General features: G+C 42.0%; 1 protein-coding gene across 1 annotated transcript in view; it reads right to left on the reverse strand.

Moving 5' to 3' along the window:
• The window catches only part of LOC146623283 (semaphorin-7A), a 43,776-nt gene that overhangs the window by 26,458 nt on the left and 413 nt on the right, over window positions 1-16,905 (reverse strand). The window contains exons 2-3 of the mRNA XM_085366642.1: window positions 7,087-7,226; window positions 564-626 (exon numbers count right to left, since the gene is read on the reverse strand). Of these exons, the coding sequence (XP_085222768.1) occupies window positions 564-626; window positions 7,087-7,226 (203 nt within the window). The remainder of the gene's footprint in view (window positions 1-563; window positions 627-7,086; window positions 7,227-16,905) is intronic.

Consider the following 16,905-nt stretch of genomic DNA (forward strand, 5'->3'; position numbering starts at 1 on the left):
TGTAGGTGGTGTAAGTATTCAACTTAAGGTTTATAATCCCCTTATTTCCTTTACTTAACAAATGCAGATTTTGACCCTCAGTATTTAATGGAACGTATTGTGTCTTATTCTCAGAGTATTTAAACTCTCAATTGAAGATTTATCTTGCCACTTTTTTGTTTTAATACTGCTTTTCTCTCATTTTCTCTGTGGAGTCACAAATTATTCAATGTAATTATCCACTGCTCACTCAGCTGCACAGTGTTTGTTTATCGAGGTGACAGTGTCTCCTGTGTAATTTTATCTCATCTGCATGGATTATCATTTTCTATGCTGTTGTTTGTTAGTGCATGTTTTTACAATGCTCATTTGAATTATTTGGTGTCTTAAGTTCTTAAGATTTAACATAAGCTTTATGTGAATAATTGAATTGAAAAGTCAGACGTGAACATTCTGACATTGGACACAAACCTTGCTGCGGATGATAATAATGATGATGGTAATAAGAAAGAGGATGATATCAATTATGGATGAGGGGTGTTGCTGAAGTGATGGAGGTGCTGACGGTGAAGAGGACTTTCTACCTCGAGTGGTGCAGCCTTTGCCTTGCAGGTATCAATTGCAGTCTGATCCGATACCGCTGGGATCTGTGGGAGGAGTGATTGTTTAGTTTGTGCCAACTTACTTCAATATTCTCTGTTTCAGCATGCACTGAGCTGGCTGGAGCTTCTAAAATACAATACACACAATATTATATGACACTACGGCTTTTCAGTGCCTTCAAGAGTCACTTTATTACTTGACAGCTTCACTTTGGAGTCCTCGTCTTCCTTACCTTGCTTCCACATTTTCACAGAATATCCTTCAACAGCCCTACAGAAATGGCCATGAATTTGAAAGGAACATTCTCAGGGTAAAGTACACTGTTTTACAACAATGAAAATGTTTTAGCTCAATTCTCTGCTTTGAATTGGCAAGTTGTGGACCATCTAAAACGATACCAGTGCATATTTTATATGCATTAATTTAAACAATTTACAATCGCTACACTTACTGTACATTGTAAGTCATACTAACCTTATTGGACAAATGACCAACAGTCAACTCCCGGTATGCATGGTGATTGTTGAATATTCCCTGACTAATTTGGAGTTACGCTCTACAGAAGAATCCAGGAATAGTGCGGAGGTCGACTGTGTAGTGTAATTCCTCCACTCTTACCTGGGACAGTCCTTCCACGAATGAGCAGTGTTAAGTTGCATAGCAAAATTATCCTTTTGAAAAAAATGCTTGTGCATTGTATCTGTCAAACAAGCTTTGGTTCTTCATTGCAAAGTAAATAACTGGGTTTTTTGACCTTTTACCACAAATGTCTGACTCTACAAGTGTTGAATCTCAATAAACAATCCCTCACTGTTTCATTCTGTGTCAGTGATATTAAGATTTGATGTATAATGCTCTTAGGCATTTATTTTCTTCTGTCTATACTCTTTGTCACCATTTAGTTTTCCATCCCTGTTTCCTGTTTTATTGTGTTAGGTTTTTGTCTGTGTGCATTATGTTCATTTCTGCTTCCTGTGTTATTAGTCAGACTTAGTTCAGCTGTGTTCTCACCTGTTTTTTATCATCAGTGTATTTAAGCCCTCAGTTTCCCTCTGTTCATTGTCTTGTCATCGTCAATCTCTTGCGTGCTTCCAGGTCAGCTCATCTCACTCACTCACTCACCACTCACTCACTCACTCACTCACTCACTCAGTGTCTTATGTTCTGTTTTTCTCGTGTTTGTAATAAACACCGTCCGCATCCTTCACCAGCCTGCATTTGGGTCCTCTCTTCTCTCTCTCCACACACTGACATGACAACTCCTCTAAGCTGCACTGCATGTAACTCATCCTGTCAAACTGTCACTTACTGTGAAAATAAACGTAGAAACACACCATTTCACTTGAAAGCATCTCCTAATTGCCAAATACATCACCTCTCTCTGAGTCACAACCACCAAATAAGCCTTCGATCATTCCAAAAAGTAGGACATATTTATTTTTAGCAAACTATTTGAGTTTACAGTCAATTTCAATTTGCTTGGCTAGTCAGTGTTTATGCTGTAGTGCACACAGTGTAATCTCGTGCCTACAGTATCCTCACCTTATTAGCTCAGTGAATTATGTTTTCTATCCTCATAGAAAGAAATGAATGTATGCCTGACCTAACTGCCTTGGTCTTGACTAGATTTGCTTTAATGGGCCAGCAGCAGATTAGTGATCTCTCTCTCTCTCTGCCCTCTTTGGCTCTGTGTCGTCCTCACAGCAGGATAGCAGCTATATTTGTTTTCATCCCACAGCTCATATCAAACAGTAAGAGGGTTAGCCATACTTTCAAAAGCAAGAGACTTTTGTGAATTAAAATGCATTTACAGGGTGTCTATTTTCAGCAGGTATAGGAATTCTGGTTACATTTAATTCCCAGTGCCAAATACAGTTCATTTTCCAAGAAACACAATAAACACATCATGTAATGCTTACTAGTACCACAAACAGATTTCTTCAACAAATCTCATATGCTACCTTATAAAATAATACCATGCAATAATGTCCACCTCCTGACAACTTTGGTAAAGCAGTTCATTAATTAGACCTTCATTCATTCCAAAAAATTGAAACCAGGGATTTTAAGAATAAATACACAGTTGTCCATTAAGAATTTATCATAAAAAAGGTCAGACACCCCTGTTTTCCACTTCTTGAGTCTTTATGCAAAGTTAAGCTCACTATCTGCTAGAGTAGATGTGTAAAGAAAATGTTCCAAAGTGACTAAACAAATTTTAATAGCTCACTCCTTGTCACGGTCTGCAGAGACAGGCCGTGCGGTGGTGTGTGTGATGGACCCAGGTGCATACACAAGTGAGTAGACGGGAGTGAACTTAACAGAAAGCGAGCCTTTATTATGGCTGAAGACAAAGTGCACAAACAAAGCAGGGATGGCGTGACTAGACTATAACTAAACTGGGAAAACTAACACTGCGACAAACTAAGAAAACTCAGACTATGATGATCACTGCAAGGACTGACCGTGAAAACATGGAGGTGAGAACACAGACGACGCGACACAGACTGTACGAAACACAGAGACTAAATACACATGAGGGATGATCAGGGGAAGTGGATGCACACGGGGAACACAGGTGACACTGATAATCATAACAAGACACGGCAGGAGTGAACGTAACACTGATGGGAGATGGGCAAAGTAAAGCAGGAAGTACACAGAGGTTCAAACAGGAGGAGAGAGAGCACGGGGAGAACGCAGACATAACGGGCTGGGGAAAACATAGAATAAAGCACAAAGAGAGACGAGGGCTCATAAATACACAGAGGGGCACACAGGGGGTAAGAGTCACGAAGGGAAAACACATAAGGAACAACGTAACAGATCAACCCAGGAAGCATGGCCTAAATAAAGAACAAAATACAAAAATACATGAAAACTAAGAATACTGGGCCCACATGGCCCAGGACCATGACACCACCCCCCCCCTAAAGGGCTGGCTCCCGACAGCCCAAACCCGAGAAACAAAACACAAGCGAAACAGAAAACACCCCACCCAGGGCGGGAGGCGGGGGACCAGGACGGAGGGAACAAAACGAACCAAAAACAAGGAGCACGAGAACAAAACTGAGTCCACAAATACACAAAAGAGTCCAGAACAGGAAGGCAAATGTCCAAAGAGGCCCGAAGGCCAACCCGAGAGGCGACAACACAAAAGTCCAGTCCAACCGTTCCGGAGGCCGGCCGCGCGCAAGGCAGCGGCGGCGGCGAAGCAGTTCAGGGGGCCGGCCGCGCGCAAGGCAGCGGCGGCGGCTCTCCAGTGTCAGGCGTACTGGCTGAGGCGGGACCAGACGAAGCACAGGCTGAGGCGGGACCAGACGAAGCACAGGCTGAGGCTGCAGCAGACGAAGACCCTGAGGCTGCAGCAGACGAAGACCCTGAGGCTGCAGCAGACGAAGACCCTGAGGCTGAAGCCGGAGCCGGACCAGGCGGAGCAGGAGCAGCTGACGAAGCGCAGGCCGGAGCTGCAGCTGACGAAGCGCAGGCCGGAGCTGCAGCTGACGAAGCGCAGGCTGGACCAGGCGTAGCAGAAGGTGGCTGGATGGGCTCCTCGGGCCCTCCAGCTGATGTGGCATGGTGCTGGACGGGCTCCTCGGGCCCTCCAGCAGACGAGGCGTGAGGCCGGACGGGCTCCTCGGGCCCTCCAGCTGAGACAGGAGGCTGAACGGGCCCCTCGGACCCTCCAGCTGAGACAGGAGGCTGAACGGGCCCCTCGGACCCTCCAGCTGACGTGGCATGAGGCTGGTGCGGTTCTCCAGAACCCCCAGCTGACGAGGAAGGTTGCTGAACGGGCCCCTCGGACCCTCCAGCGGAGACAGGAGGCTGAACGGGCCCCTCGGACCCTCCAGCGGAGACAGGAGGCTGAACGGGCCCCTCGGACCCTCCAGCTGACGAGGTAGGTGGCGGCGTGGGAGCCGCGGAGTCCTGGATGAGCTCATCCGAGCTCCCAGCAGGAGCTGATGCAGAGCCAGAGAGATTTGAGACCCCTGGCTGAATGTTAAGCTGACCAGCGGACCGTACTGCTATCGGGGACTGGGCTACGGGAGCTACTGGGGCCTGGGCTACAGGCGGCACTGGAGACTGAACTGAGGGTGGCTGCGAGGGAGCTAACTGAACTGAGGGTGGCTGCGAGGGAGCTAACTGAACTGAGGGTGGCTGCGAGGGAGCTAACTGAACTGAGGGTGGCTGCGAGGGAGCTAACTGAACTGAGGGTGGCTGCGAGGGAGCTAACTGAACTGAGGGTGGCTGCGAGGGAGCTAACTGAGCTGTGGGTGGCTGCGAGGGAGCTAACTGAGCTGTGAAGGGCTGCGAGGGAGCTAACTGAGTTGTGAGAGGCTGCAGACCCTGGCGGCTCCGAGGGCCCCCGAGAGCCAGGCGTGTTCCCCGAAAGATGTGCTGACAATCGGGGGTAGGCCACGGCTTTCCCCGGAGCTCCTCCTCTACGTGGGTGCAAGCTGCTTGCTGCTGCTCACAGAGACCGGACTCCATGATTTCCTTAGTAGGTCTTTCTAAACAACTAAACACTGTACTGTCAGTCTCCGAACACGATTCAGTCATAGTGTCCGGCCCCGGCAAATCAATGCTCATCTCACTCTGCTTCATAGAGGGGACGTGAGGCACGAAAACGCAGTCACTCACCGGAGTTAATGCGGTGCCACGGCGGCGCCGGCGCCGCCCCCTTCTGGTAGCTGGCGCGATGGGCGCTGATGGCACCAATGCAGGGGGTGATGTAGCGGCGATCTCCCGGTCGTCCGCCCACATCCTTGCCAGAAATGAGGCAGGCGAAGTAAAGTCTAAGCGGGTTGGAGACGGCGAGCGGCTGGTAGGCTGTGCAGCAGGTGAGAGGTCCTCCTCCGGGATGAGCCAGGGCTTCCACCGGAGCTCGTCCTCCCGATAAGCCCGTAACACCTGCTGCCGCTCTTCCTCGCCAAAGTCTATGGCCTCCGTCGTCTCCGTGTGCCACGCCGTGCGGCCAGACCGCGGTGAAGACGCGGAAGCCGACGGGGCGCGAGCGGAGGGTGTGTCGGTGGCGAGCCTCACCGTTCCAACCGCAACTGCTTCTGGCTCGCGAAGCAGCGGGGAAACGGGACAACAGCAGGGCTCTGGCGGCATAGCCTGCGCACTAGGCAGCCGTGGCTGCGGACGGAGTTAGAGAGCGGTGACGAGAAGGTCGGTGATCAGCGGGTGTAGTGCCTCCCATAGCCAGGGAAACACAGACACGCATACTCCCACTTGGCGGGCCAACTCCTCCCGTTCCTCCTCTCCGGAGCACCGCAGCCATCTCCCACATAGCGACTCCACCGTCTGGAGGATCTCCCTCTCTTGTGTCGCTGGGTCCGACATGGTCGCGTCGTACTGTCACGGTCTGCAGAGACAGGCCGTGCGGTGGTGTGTGTGATGGACCCAGGTGCATACACAAGTGAGTAGACGGGAGTGAACTTAACAGAAAGCGAGCCTTTATTATGGCTGAAGACAAAGTGCACAAACAAAGCAGGGATGGCGTGACTAGACTATAACTAAACTGGGAAAACTAACACTGCGACAAACTAAGAAAACTCAGACTATGATGATCACTGCAAGGACTGACCGTGAAAACATGGAGGTGAGAACACAGACGACGCGACACAGACTGTACGAAACACAGAGACTAAATACACATGAGGGATGATCAGGGGAAGTGGATGCACACGGGGAACACAGGTGACACTGATAATCATAACAAGACACGGCAGGAGTGAACGTAACACTGATGGGAGATGGGCAAAGTAAAGCAGGAAGTACACAGAGGTTCAAACAGGAGGAGAGAGAGCACGGGGAGAACGCAGACATAACGGGCTGGGGAAAACATAGAATAAAGCACAAAGAGAGACGAGGGCTCATAAATACACAGAGGGGCACACAGGGGGTAAGAGTCACGAAGGGAAAACACATAAGGAACAACGTAACAGATCAACCCAGGAAGCATGGCCTAAATAAAGAACAAAATACAAAAATACATGAAAACTAAGAATACTGGGCCCACATGGCCCAGGACCATGACACTCCTATTCTATCCAGAGTAGACTGGCAGGTCTGTGCTAACATTGACTTCCCTGTTCACACCTGGAGGCTGCCCACTAACTGGTGCAGAATGTCTCTAATTTTTGGCTGTGGAAAAAAAATGATTCTTCATTTGGCTTAAAGGTCTGGATAGAGGTATTTAGAATCAGTCTCCCTAATTAAATCTCTACTTAGATCAATATTCTGCTGTGAGTCATACAACTTTTAATGACATCACGTCCAAACTCAGTTGCTGAAGTTGCTTATGAAGGTGGTGGACAGGGTCAAGGTTTGGAAGTATTTATGTGGCAGTTTGTCTTATCATTTATATTTACTTTACAGTTCCATATCTAAAATAAAATAGATAAATAAAATATACATAATAATACACCATCCTAAAAGAACCACTTTATTTAATCACCTGGGTATAAGTCAGAAAAATCAGCTAAAAGCAAACAGTACCTGCAGGTCGCGAACCCCTCTGTATGTGAACGTCAACATGTAGAGCATTGCCTTGCCGCCTACGTAAAGGGTGTCACTCCCTTCCTGGTGGTACATGCTGATATAGTTCTCTGGTCTGTTGAAATGGAACCTGGAGGGCTCTGAGGGACAAATAAAAGGGATGAGCCAACAAATGAGAGCTTTGTCAGAGTACATTGTTGTTTTTGTTATGAAAATTTATGTTTTAACATGTACAATTAAAATGCTCCCTGTGGTAAAAGATTAAAAAAAAAAAAAAACACAATGACAGCAGCAAACATTTCAGTTTTTAATAAAATCCGTTCCTACTGCTATAAACATATTTGTCAAGCTTTTGAATTCTTATTACTGCTGTCCATCATTTCCTCTCCTTTCTTGCTTGGTTAATGCTTGGTTATTATTCAGTAGTACAGTTTTGTGCACCTCTTGTTTACCCGTTGTATTTCCTTTTACCTTCAAAGGAAGGCCTTAATTCATCATAGCGTATATGGGCACACTGTGGTCATAAAGGGATAGACAATAGTCGGGTAATAAGCAAATTTGAAATAACATCTAATTCTACTGAGCCTGTCAAATTTGTTGCCTCAGTTTTTGGGTTTAGCTGAGAACAGGGAACCCAGTGTCACTCTGCTTTATTGTGTATTTAACTATGTTCGTCTGTATACCTTGGCTGTAACGAGTGGTTACTTGAGTTAATGTTACCTTCCTTTCAGCTTTGAGCAGTCTAACCATTCTCCTCTGACAACAGCAAGACAACACCATTCTCTGTAAACCCCTAGAGAAATAAGGTTCAACTGTATCAGCAGTTTCTGAAAAAGTCAAACCAACCCATCTGGCACAAACACCCACGCCACATTCAAAGTTTCTTCCCCTTTCTGTTTTCTTTGCAGAACTCTTATAAGGTTGATTTCATGTTTTTCTTGGATTTTTGTGTGAAAACATTCAACTTTTAATTCTGGACCTTCCTCCTTATGTGTGTCTTTTTACCTGTGAACTATTAAAATACCACAGCTACTACAAAATAATTAAGAATAAAAAAGAGAAGTAAGGAGATGTAGATTTTTCAAATCATACTTTAAAAGCTGTTTCCAATTCATAAGAAATCAATAGAAAAATGTATTATTGTAAGGTCAAAAACAGCAACAAAAGCTCAAGAAAGTAGTTTAGAAAGTACTGTCTAAGAATGCTTTGATTTATCAAAGCACTTGATCCAGTAGTACTGCCCTTTGTGGTTTTACATTAAACAGTGAGTCAACCCTGCTTATGTGTCAGAGGAAAAGGGCATCTGGTGGGAGCACAGAAATCTCCAGAATAATCATGTGGGCAAATCCTATCACAGATTGTTGGTTGAATCAAAAGTACATTTGGGCATCTCTGAATCACAGATCCAATCAGACTCACACTTACCTACACTGCAACTGTGCCTGTGTTTAGAAATAGATTAAAACCGCACCCACTAGTTAAAAGACAAATTTAAATAAAGAATGGCACCAAATGATTTTCCGGAGTTCTTAAAAGCTGTGTCTGATAGTGAATGCTATGGAACCAAAATATTAGAGTATAAAACATCTCATGCAGCCATCCTTTTTCATTTTGATTAGTCTTTGCTCCATGAGATATTTCAACATTTTATTTGCTTAAAAGATACTTCAGAAAAACCTCTGAAAGCGTTACATCAAAAACTATCATGCCCCCATAAATGCTTCTGAGAGACTAAATGTTCTTTTTATCCCTGAAGTGAAAAAGACATCGAGTTTGATAGCAGGAACCAGGATGCAGTAGTGGTGAGTGGTAGCAATACAGGTTGCTGGCAAGTTTCTATGGAAACAGCGGCCGCTTTTATTGGCAGTAATCTACTTGATGAGCCTGGTACTTCACAAGGAAGTGAGAAACATACAAAGAAGTGGGCTATAGAGAAACTAGAGTATAGTTTCACAGTGATAGTCTTAAGGCAGACATAAGAGCGTGCAGATTTGAATAAACACAATAGATTTGTATGAATATTTGCTTTAGCAGTTAACAGAAGCAAAACGGGTTCCTAAGGCTATGTTACTTCACTCTTTTTTCGAAAGAGGAAAAAACAGTTAAGCTTCTTGGATTGGACAACAGCAAACATTTAAAAAAAAAAAAATCAGAATAAAATTGAAAGGTGTTCACCCAAATACAGCTTTACCACATGCAGTGGCCCTAATCCTCTTCTCTAATATGGGGACTTCCAAAAATGTAAAATTAGGAACCTTTGGTCCACATCTGAGACACTGTTTCAGTAAACCCAGCTTTCTCTACTCAGCACAACAATTTTATTATTTTATTTTGTTTTTTATGAAAGCCACCAGTCAGATGATGTCATTTCCTATTAGCAGCGTAGCCGTTGTTGTTGAAGGTCACTTTGCACCCCACAAGAATAAAGAGTGTAGAAGATCTAAAACAATAATTAATCTCTCAGAGTTGTTTTCCTCCTGATTATTACGTGGCATAATCTGAATATACCATAAAACAGAACAGTAGCTTTATCAGTTTTCAGTTAAGTGTGGTTTTCCTTAGCTAATGGTCTAAAATGTTTCCCCTGAGAGTACAGTGCTAAAACTGTGGGCACGTCTTTGCTTGATTAAAAAAATAAATAAGTAATTGGACCTTATATATAATCATGCATTACAATACATCAGAGCAGTGTTTCTAAGGTTTTTGAAGTGTTTTTTTTTAATACCATATGACAAATAATATTTACACAGGCTGGATCTGTTTTATGGATTTAACCAGTCACAAATCCAGTGACCCTCACAGATCTGAATGTGTTAATCTTCTCTTTGCTGTATTGGATTGATGTACAAAAATATACATATATATTTTAAATATTATCATAAGAATATGCAATATTTATTATTACATGTTATGTTCCATCTAATAACAAGGCTTAAGTCCCAGTTTAAACCACATACTATCCACACTATCTTATTGGGTTCATATTATGTGAAGCGCTAAGAATTATGGTGTTATATTTAAATCTTTCAATATAAAGCGCCTTGAGGTGACTGTTGTTGTGATTTGTGTTGTATAAATAAAATTGAATTGAATTGAATTTAAATGACATCCACCAAGTCCAATCCAATAAAGCACCTTTTGGATGTAGTGGAATTGGATATTTGCATCATGGATGTGGAGATGACAAGTCTGCAGCAATTGTGTAATACCATCATGTCAATATGGTGAACAAATATCTGAGGAATGTTTCCATGTTAAAACTATACTACGAATCATTAAGGCAGTTCTGAAGGAAAAAGGGGGCCCAGCAAGGTACTAGCAAGGTAAACCTAATGAAGTGGCCAGTAAGTGTAGTAGTAATGGCTTGTTTGTAAAAGCCAAAATAAAATATATGATTTAGCCTTGCACATTGTACTTTTTGGGTCTCCAAATGATAATGAAAAAGATTTATTTTTAATCTTAAGTTTTTGTCCGTACAGTTGGGAATCACTTGAGAAAGTTTTGGTCTGCTTTTCTACTAATTGGGGAGATTCTGCAAAAATATGCTGACAGTCAGAGGAAAGATTTGGACATTTAGTCACAAAGTAAAAGACATTTTCCAAGTTGAAAAGAAAAATACTTGTGAATTCCATGGTTGTTCTGAGTGTAAGTATTGTTTATATGCTCAGATGATGCCTATGCTCTCCAAAGTTTGACTGTACGTAACAAAGTATAATTTCCAATAGTAAATGGAGAAAAGTGATTATTACTGTTTTATAGGTAATATATGAAGTCAGTTGAATAGTGAAATTATGCAGAAAATTACTTAAGCAGTAGTTACTTAGGCTGCTATGATATTTAAAATAATTTAAAGTACAATTTGCATCTCTTGTTGAGGATTCTTTTTTTTTCTGAGATAAAAGTGGGAGGTAGTCTCAATTCAGTCTTTAAGTATTTATTTGCCTCAAGCAGATAAATACTTAAACATGTACATGGATTCCCCCTCTGGCAGAAAACCACAGTCTACAAGCAGTTAGCTGTAGCCGACTTCCTGAAAGTGAAAACCTAACTTATCATTACACAGGATTATATATTGAATTGTGGGTTCATCTAATTGGTAAAAACTTTGGGGAGAGGCCGTGGTTAAGACTTGGCCTTCCCTTGTTGGTGGACGGGCTGGTCACAACCTCTTGTCATTCCACTTCCCATGGTCAGACGAGGTCGCATCTGGGATACTAACATCCCTCTCCTATTTCTGTATAATGACTTTTACCCTGGTTACGTGTCTACATCTCTGCACTCAATCTGACCTTCACCTTTTTTTTTCTCCTAATCTAGACAGTCTAAAGATGCATGGCCCTCAGAGATGTAGGTGTGAAATCTAACTGTGTACTTGCAGAATTAAACTAAGAGCAACGGTAACAGCGGCCTGCCCGATTTGGGCTTCATCACTGCCAACCAAGCTGCAGGCAAAATCACAAAAAATGCACATAAAGTAAGATTTATAAAAATGCTCAACCTCACACTCTTTCCCTGTAAAATACCTGGAAATTAGACAAGATTAAGTGACTCCGTAGTAAGGCCTGAACCCCAGAAAATGCATGTTACTTACAGCGTAATTGTATCCTGCAAAAACCTCAATTGTTGCCTGCAAATTACACATAAGTACGTTGTACTAGCGCCTTGTTGCCTGCAAATTTCATGCACCTTAGTCGCTCTCGAACACGTCCCACACCCCAGAAAGAACAGGGTACTTACAGTGTACTTGTTTCATTGTGTCTTGCAAAAACCTGATTTGTGGCCTGCAAATCGCACATAAGTACAGGTTACTTGCACCTTGTTGCTCGCAAATTGCATGCAAGTAGGGTATTTGCGCCTTTATTGTAGGTTTTACAGTGTAATTGTTTCACTGTTTCCTGCAAAAACCTGAGTTTTTGCCTGGAAAATGCATGTAAGTACAGGGTACTTGCACCTTATTCGTGGGTTGTGTTATAACATTTGATGGAGATATTGTCACACAAAAAGTTCTTTGGAAGGCAAATATACAAAGTATATAATAATTGAGAACATGAATTTGCACCATATTCACTACACTTAGCTTCTTTTTTTCTGTTTATTGAATAAAATTGTATTGTACAATTTTTTTAATTACACTAATGATGCAGACGTCTCAAAAGCCCACCAAAACTAATGTATTAAACACGATACACTAGACATTAAGGGGTTAACATAATTATACTACAGGTAGTCTCCTCCCCCACCTATCCTTTATTAGAAAACATTTTTGAATATGAGTGTCTGTGGCCTGCCTCGAGAGCAAAAGCAGAGCGTAGGAACATATTGTGCATTCATATTAACAGCATCTTTTTCCATGTCTCCACAGAATTTTTCAAAGAGCCAGACACATCTGGGTGTAATCTGAGCTCCTAAATGTTCTCTGCTGTTCTGTGTCAGTGTGTATCTTTCCTTTTTCTTTACTCAGACACTTAATCATTACTACTGGTTGGAAGTCGTGAATTTTCAAAAGGTCAGCTTTCCAGGAACTAAGAAAAACAACCTTTTTAGCTGGTTGCTTAAAAAAAGCTTCATTAAACTCAGTGGCTGAAGACTTAACTTCTTGGAGGAGCATGTAATACTTTTTTTTTCATATTAGTGAGTCACTTTTAAAGAAGCTAAGTTCTATTTGCACTAAAATGTGCACATTAAAGAAGAGTAGAACACAGTTGTTTATTTAACAGCGTCTTAAAATTAGCAAGACAGATAGCAGCAGAGTCAAGGTAAGGGATCTTTTGAAGCTTTTCTGTTTGCTGCTTTTTGTTTGTTTGTTTGTTTGTTTTTACTTGCATAAAAGCTTTTAATTCAGTTTTTTTTAAAAGGTGGATCTCAACGTCTCACATTATTAACATGACAAGAGAATATCCATAAGACTCATAGTTCAAGAGTATTTTGTATTGATGTGTTTAAGTCTCCAAGAGAAAGGTCAACACAAAAGATCGCTGAACTTCTGGGAAATTGTCTGATATTTAAGATGCTGTACATGTCAAATTATATTTGAGAGGAGGAGCTGTTCCTCTCTCTCGGGGTGTTTCTTTAAAATTATCTTTCTGTGTTCACTCTCTTTTGCTGCTGGCTGTCTTCCTCTCTCTTGATTTCTCTGTTTGTCCTACTTTGCCAATATATGCATTTTATGTAATTGCCAAATGTGACTGTCACTCATTAGGTATGTACACACAATATAAAGGAAAGCATGGCTTAAGCTTGCTTTAAAAAAAACAACAACTATTGTTAACCTTATTCCAAATCCTTATTATGTTTCAGTCCCTTAAGGAAGTGAGGAGAACAGAACAGTTTTTCCCCAATTAAACAAAAAAGTGCAAACAAAACAGTGGGTGAATATTGATGGTTTCTGCTTTACTGATATGATATTAAAGCTGCTGTTATGACTATTCTACATAAATATCTGGCTTAAATCTCTATGTGTAATGTGCTGTACACTCACTAGTGCATTACACACTAATGAGTGGGTACACCTGTTCACTGCTCATAATCCAATCAGCCAATCACATGGCAGTGACTCAATGCACATGGCCACGATGCCTGCTGAAGCTGAGCATCATAATTGGGAAGAACATGGCATTTTTGTTTATCCCAGATGCGCTGGTCTAAATATCTAAGAAAATTCTTATCTACTGGGACTTTCCCACACAACCATCTCTAGGGTTTATAGAGAAAGGTCCAAAAAAGAAGAAAATATCCAGTGAGCTGCAGTTCTCTGGACAAAGATTCCTTTTTAATGTCAGAGGAGGATGGTCAGAATGCAGGAAGGTAACAGGAAGTTAAACTAACAGCTATCATGAAGTGTGGAATTGGGACCCAAATAGTGACATTTGATAAGGTAGTTGAAAAAGTCCAAAAAAATACAAAATCTGCAAGGGAAAATAGAATCCAGAGTTTACAGGGAGCACACAAGTGCAGGTTAAGTGCAGACAAAAAATTAGCAAAAAGAGAGCAGTTAAGGAAAGTGAACACAGCTGGGTTATGAGACGCAGGTGTTAATAATGAAAGACAATGAGACATGAGGGGAATTAACCCAACAAAAGACACTAGAAACAAGGAACAACCAAAATAAAACAGAAAGTGAGAACCATAACCAAACATAGGGGAGATGACAAGATGTTACAAGAAATACTGAGGACAAAAAATAAACTCTAATATAATTTGGAAATAATGGTTTGAGGCTCAAAAGAACAAAGAAATACACAAGATGGAAACTTCAACAATAAGCAAACTAAGAATGAAACAGAACATATTTATCAATAAACAGAAATGACACAGTAAATTAGTTCAAAATAATAGGCAATGATGCAGGACCATGACAGGGTCAGAATTTGGCATAAACAACATGAAACCTTAAAAGTACCATTACACCACAACCACCATCATCCTGTCTAATATTAACATTTGAGGCTGCTGATGGTGGTGTCACTTTCTTGAGCATATGTTCTTGGTGCACCTTGGACCCCTTACAATCTATTTAGAATCATTTAAAGGCAACAGCCTTCCTATTGTTCCTTTGCATGTCCAGGAATGTTTCCAACACCTTGTTGAATCTATGCTTAGAGAAAACAGTGTCCAACCCTGTACGAGCAAGGTCTACCTAATAAACTGTAGTTTTTATGTACAGCTCACAAAGCATTATCATGCTACTCTGCAATTTCCCTCTGCTTTGTTTTTTGGCATATTTCAGCCAGCTGCTTTGGTTAAACTGGCCTTTAATTTGATCATTTTAACTTGTTAGTAGTTGTTGTTAAAAACAGAGGAAAACATAGAGTGACTCCTCAATTTAGAATCATCAGCTAGTCAGAAAGACCACTCTTAAGTAAAAAAGCAATCCAATTATTTTTCACACAGTTGGCATATTAACATCTTACAGCACTCTGCAAAAAAACATGTAAGTTATACTATAATTGCACTGGATATGATGATTTATTAGTCGTTTAATTCTCTGTATCATCCTTGGTAGTCCACACATCCACACAAAAAAGAGAAAGAGAACAATGGAGAACATATCGACTGACTGATTTTAGTGACTGTTCTAAAGAGGTGTTTCTTAACTTTACTTAAGAGTGTGTGGATGTGTGTGTGAATGGGTGAATGACTGAATGTAGTGTGAAGCGCTTTGGGGTCCTTAGGGACTAGAAAAGCGCTATTCAAATGCAGGCCATTTACCATTTATTTACCATTCTTCGGCCTAAAGATCCTTCTGGGTGCTGTATTTTATTGGGCAGTAGCATTGCTTTGATTCATACTGAGATATGGATATCGAAAATGTGTAGCCAAATTAAATTAATTAGGGTCAAGACTCTAAAAACCACAACTTAAAATTATGACCACCATAAAATTCAAATGTATTGTACCTGCATCCTCTTTGTCATTTGGGGGGGGGGGGAGATATTTACAGTTTGGATGACAGCTTGCTGTGCTTAGCTTGAATGCACTTATTGTAATGGACTTGGACAAAGGTGTAGTCTATACCAAATGAATGCAAAGTAATTCCAACCCTTGCTTCTATAATATCGTAATCAAAAGCACCAGCTCCTATCTTAACCACTAAAGGAAATACTATTTTAATCTATAAAAAAAAAAAAAGAAAAAGAAAGATTATAACCTTCAAACAACTCTGTGAAGGTATGAAACCCTGTTTAATGTCCTCATTTGGCAAACGCCTACAAAATGAGAATATTTTCACCATTAGAGCACCTCGGAGCTGTCCGAGGTGCTGAAGCTTCAGACTGCGCCTTTGATGGATTTCCTCTGACAGTGTTCCATGTGTAATTGTGTGTGTCTCTGGATTTGTGTGTCCTAAGGATAGGCGTTCATTGCTAACCCTGAAATTGCGTAACAATGAATTTGATTGATATGACACGCACGTCCAGGCCGTCATCTTGTGCGTTTTGTACATCCGCGGGGAGGGTTAGAGATACCAATACCTTGACACACAGCACCCATCTCTATTGATTGTTGAATATATTAGAGGACTGTGTGAGGTGTAAAAAGGCGTGAGTGGAATAGATAACAAGGAGGCGGGTTGGAATTTTCCATTCGTTGCTCCACACTCCCTGTCCTCATCTTGGCTTTTCTGTACATGTGTACACATATAGGATATATTTATTTATTTTGTCTGCTACACTAAAGCAGTTCTCTTTTTCACTGAATAGGACCCTTCCTCTGCAGTGTGAAGCAGCTGCCGTGTCCCGCATTGCAGCTCCGCAAGGACGCGGGAGGCACAGTGACTGTGCCAACCTCCAAAGAGTCATATTTCACAGTAATGATGTTTTTCGGCGGCGGCAGACGGGTGTTTAAAGGGTACAGCCTTGACGTGCGTTAGGGGGGGGGGAAGGCGCCATGTTCCCCCTCTTGGCAGAGGAAATATTGCTTTTAAGCACTTGTGGTTTTATTCCGCTCTGTGCGTCCGGAAGATGTGAAGATATGGAGGGACAGCCACTACAATAAGAGTCTATGCAAACTAGACACGAACACACCGCTAACTTGTAATGCTCTGAGATAAACGGAACACACAAGTTGGCAAAAAGACGGATAGAAAGGCACGAGTTGCACAAATTATATCCAATTTATACAGATTGGACAGACCGTGCTCACGGAGAAACCTGAAAAAATGGTAACACAAAGAAACTGATTTCAGTAGGCCTACATTAGATTAACAGTTGTTAAAACTGAGATTTATACAGGAAAAAAAAATCGCTTTCTTCTTGGTGCTCGTCTTATTATAGCCCGGGGACATGTGTGCAGGGCCTGAACGGCGGAGCTCGTAATTTACTA

This window comes from Diplotaxodon limnothrissa, linkage group LG11, assembly GCF_057381915.1.
Source record: "Diplotaxodon limnothrissa isolate DT_005_m linkage group LG11, D_limnothrissa_male_GT1.1, whole genome shotgun sequence".
Lineage (NCBI taxonomy): Eukaryota > Metazoa > Chordata > Actinopteri > Cichliformes > Cichlidae > Diplotaxodon > Diplotaxodon limnothrissa.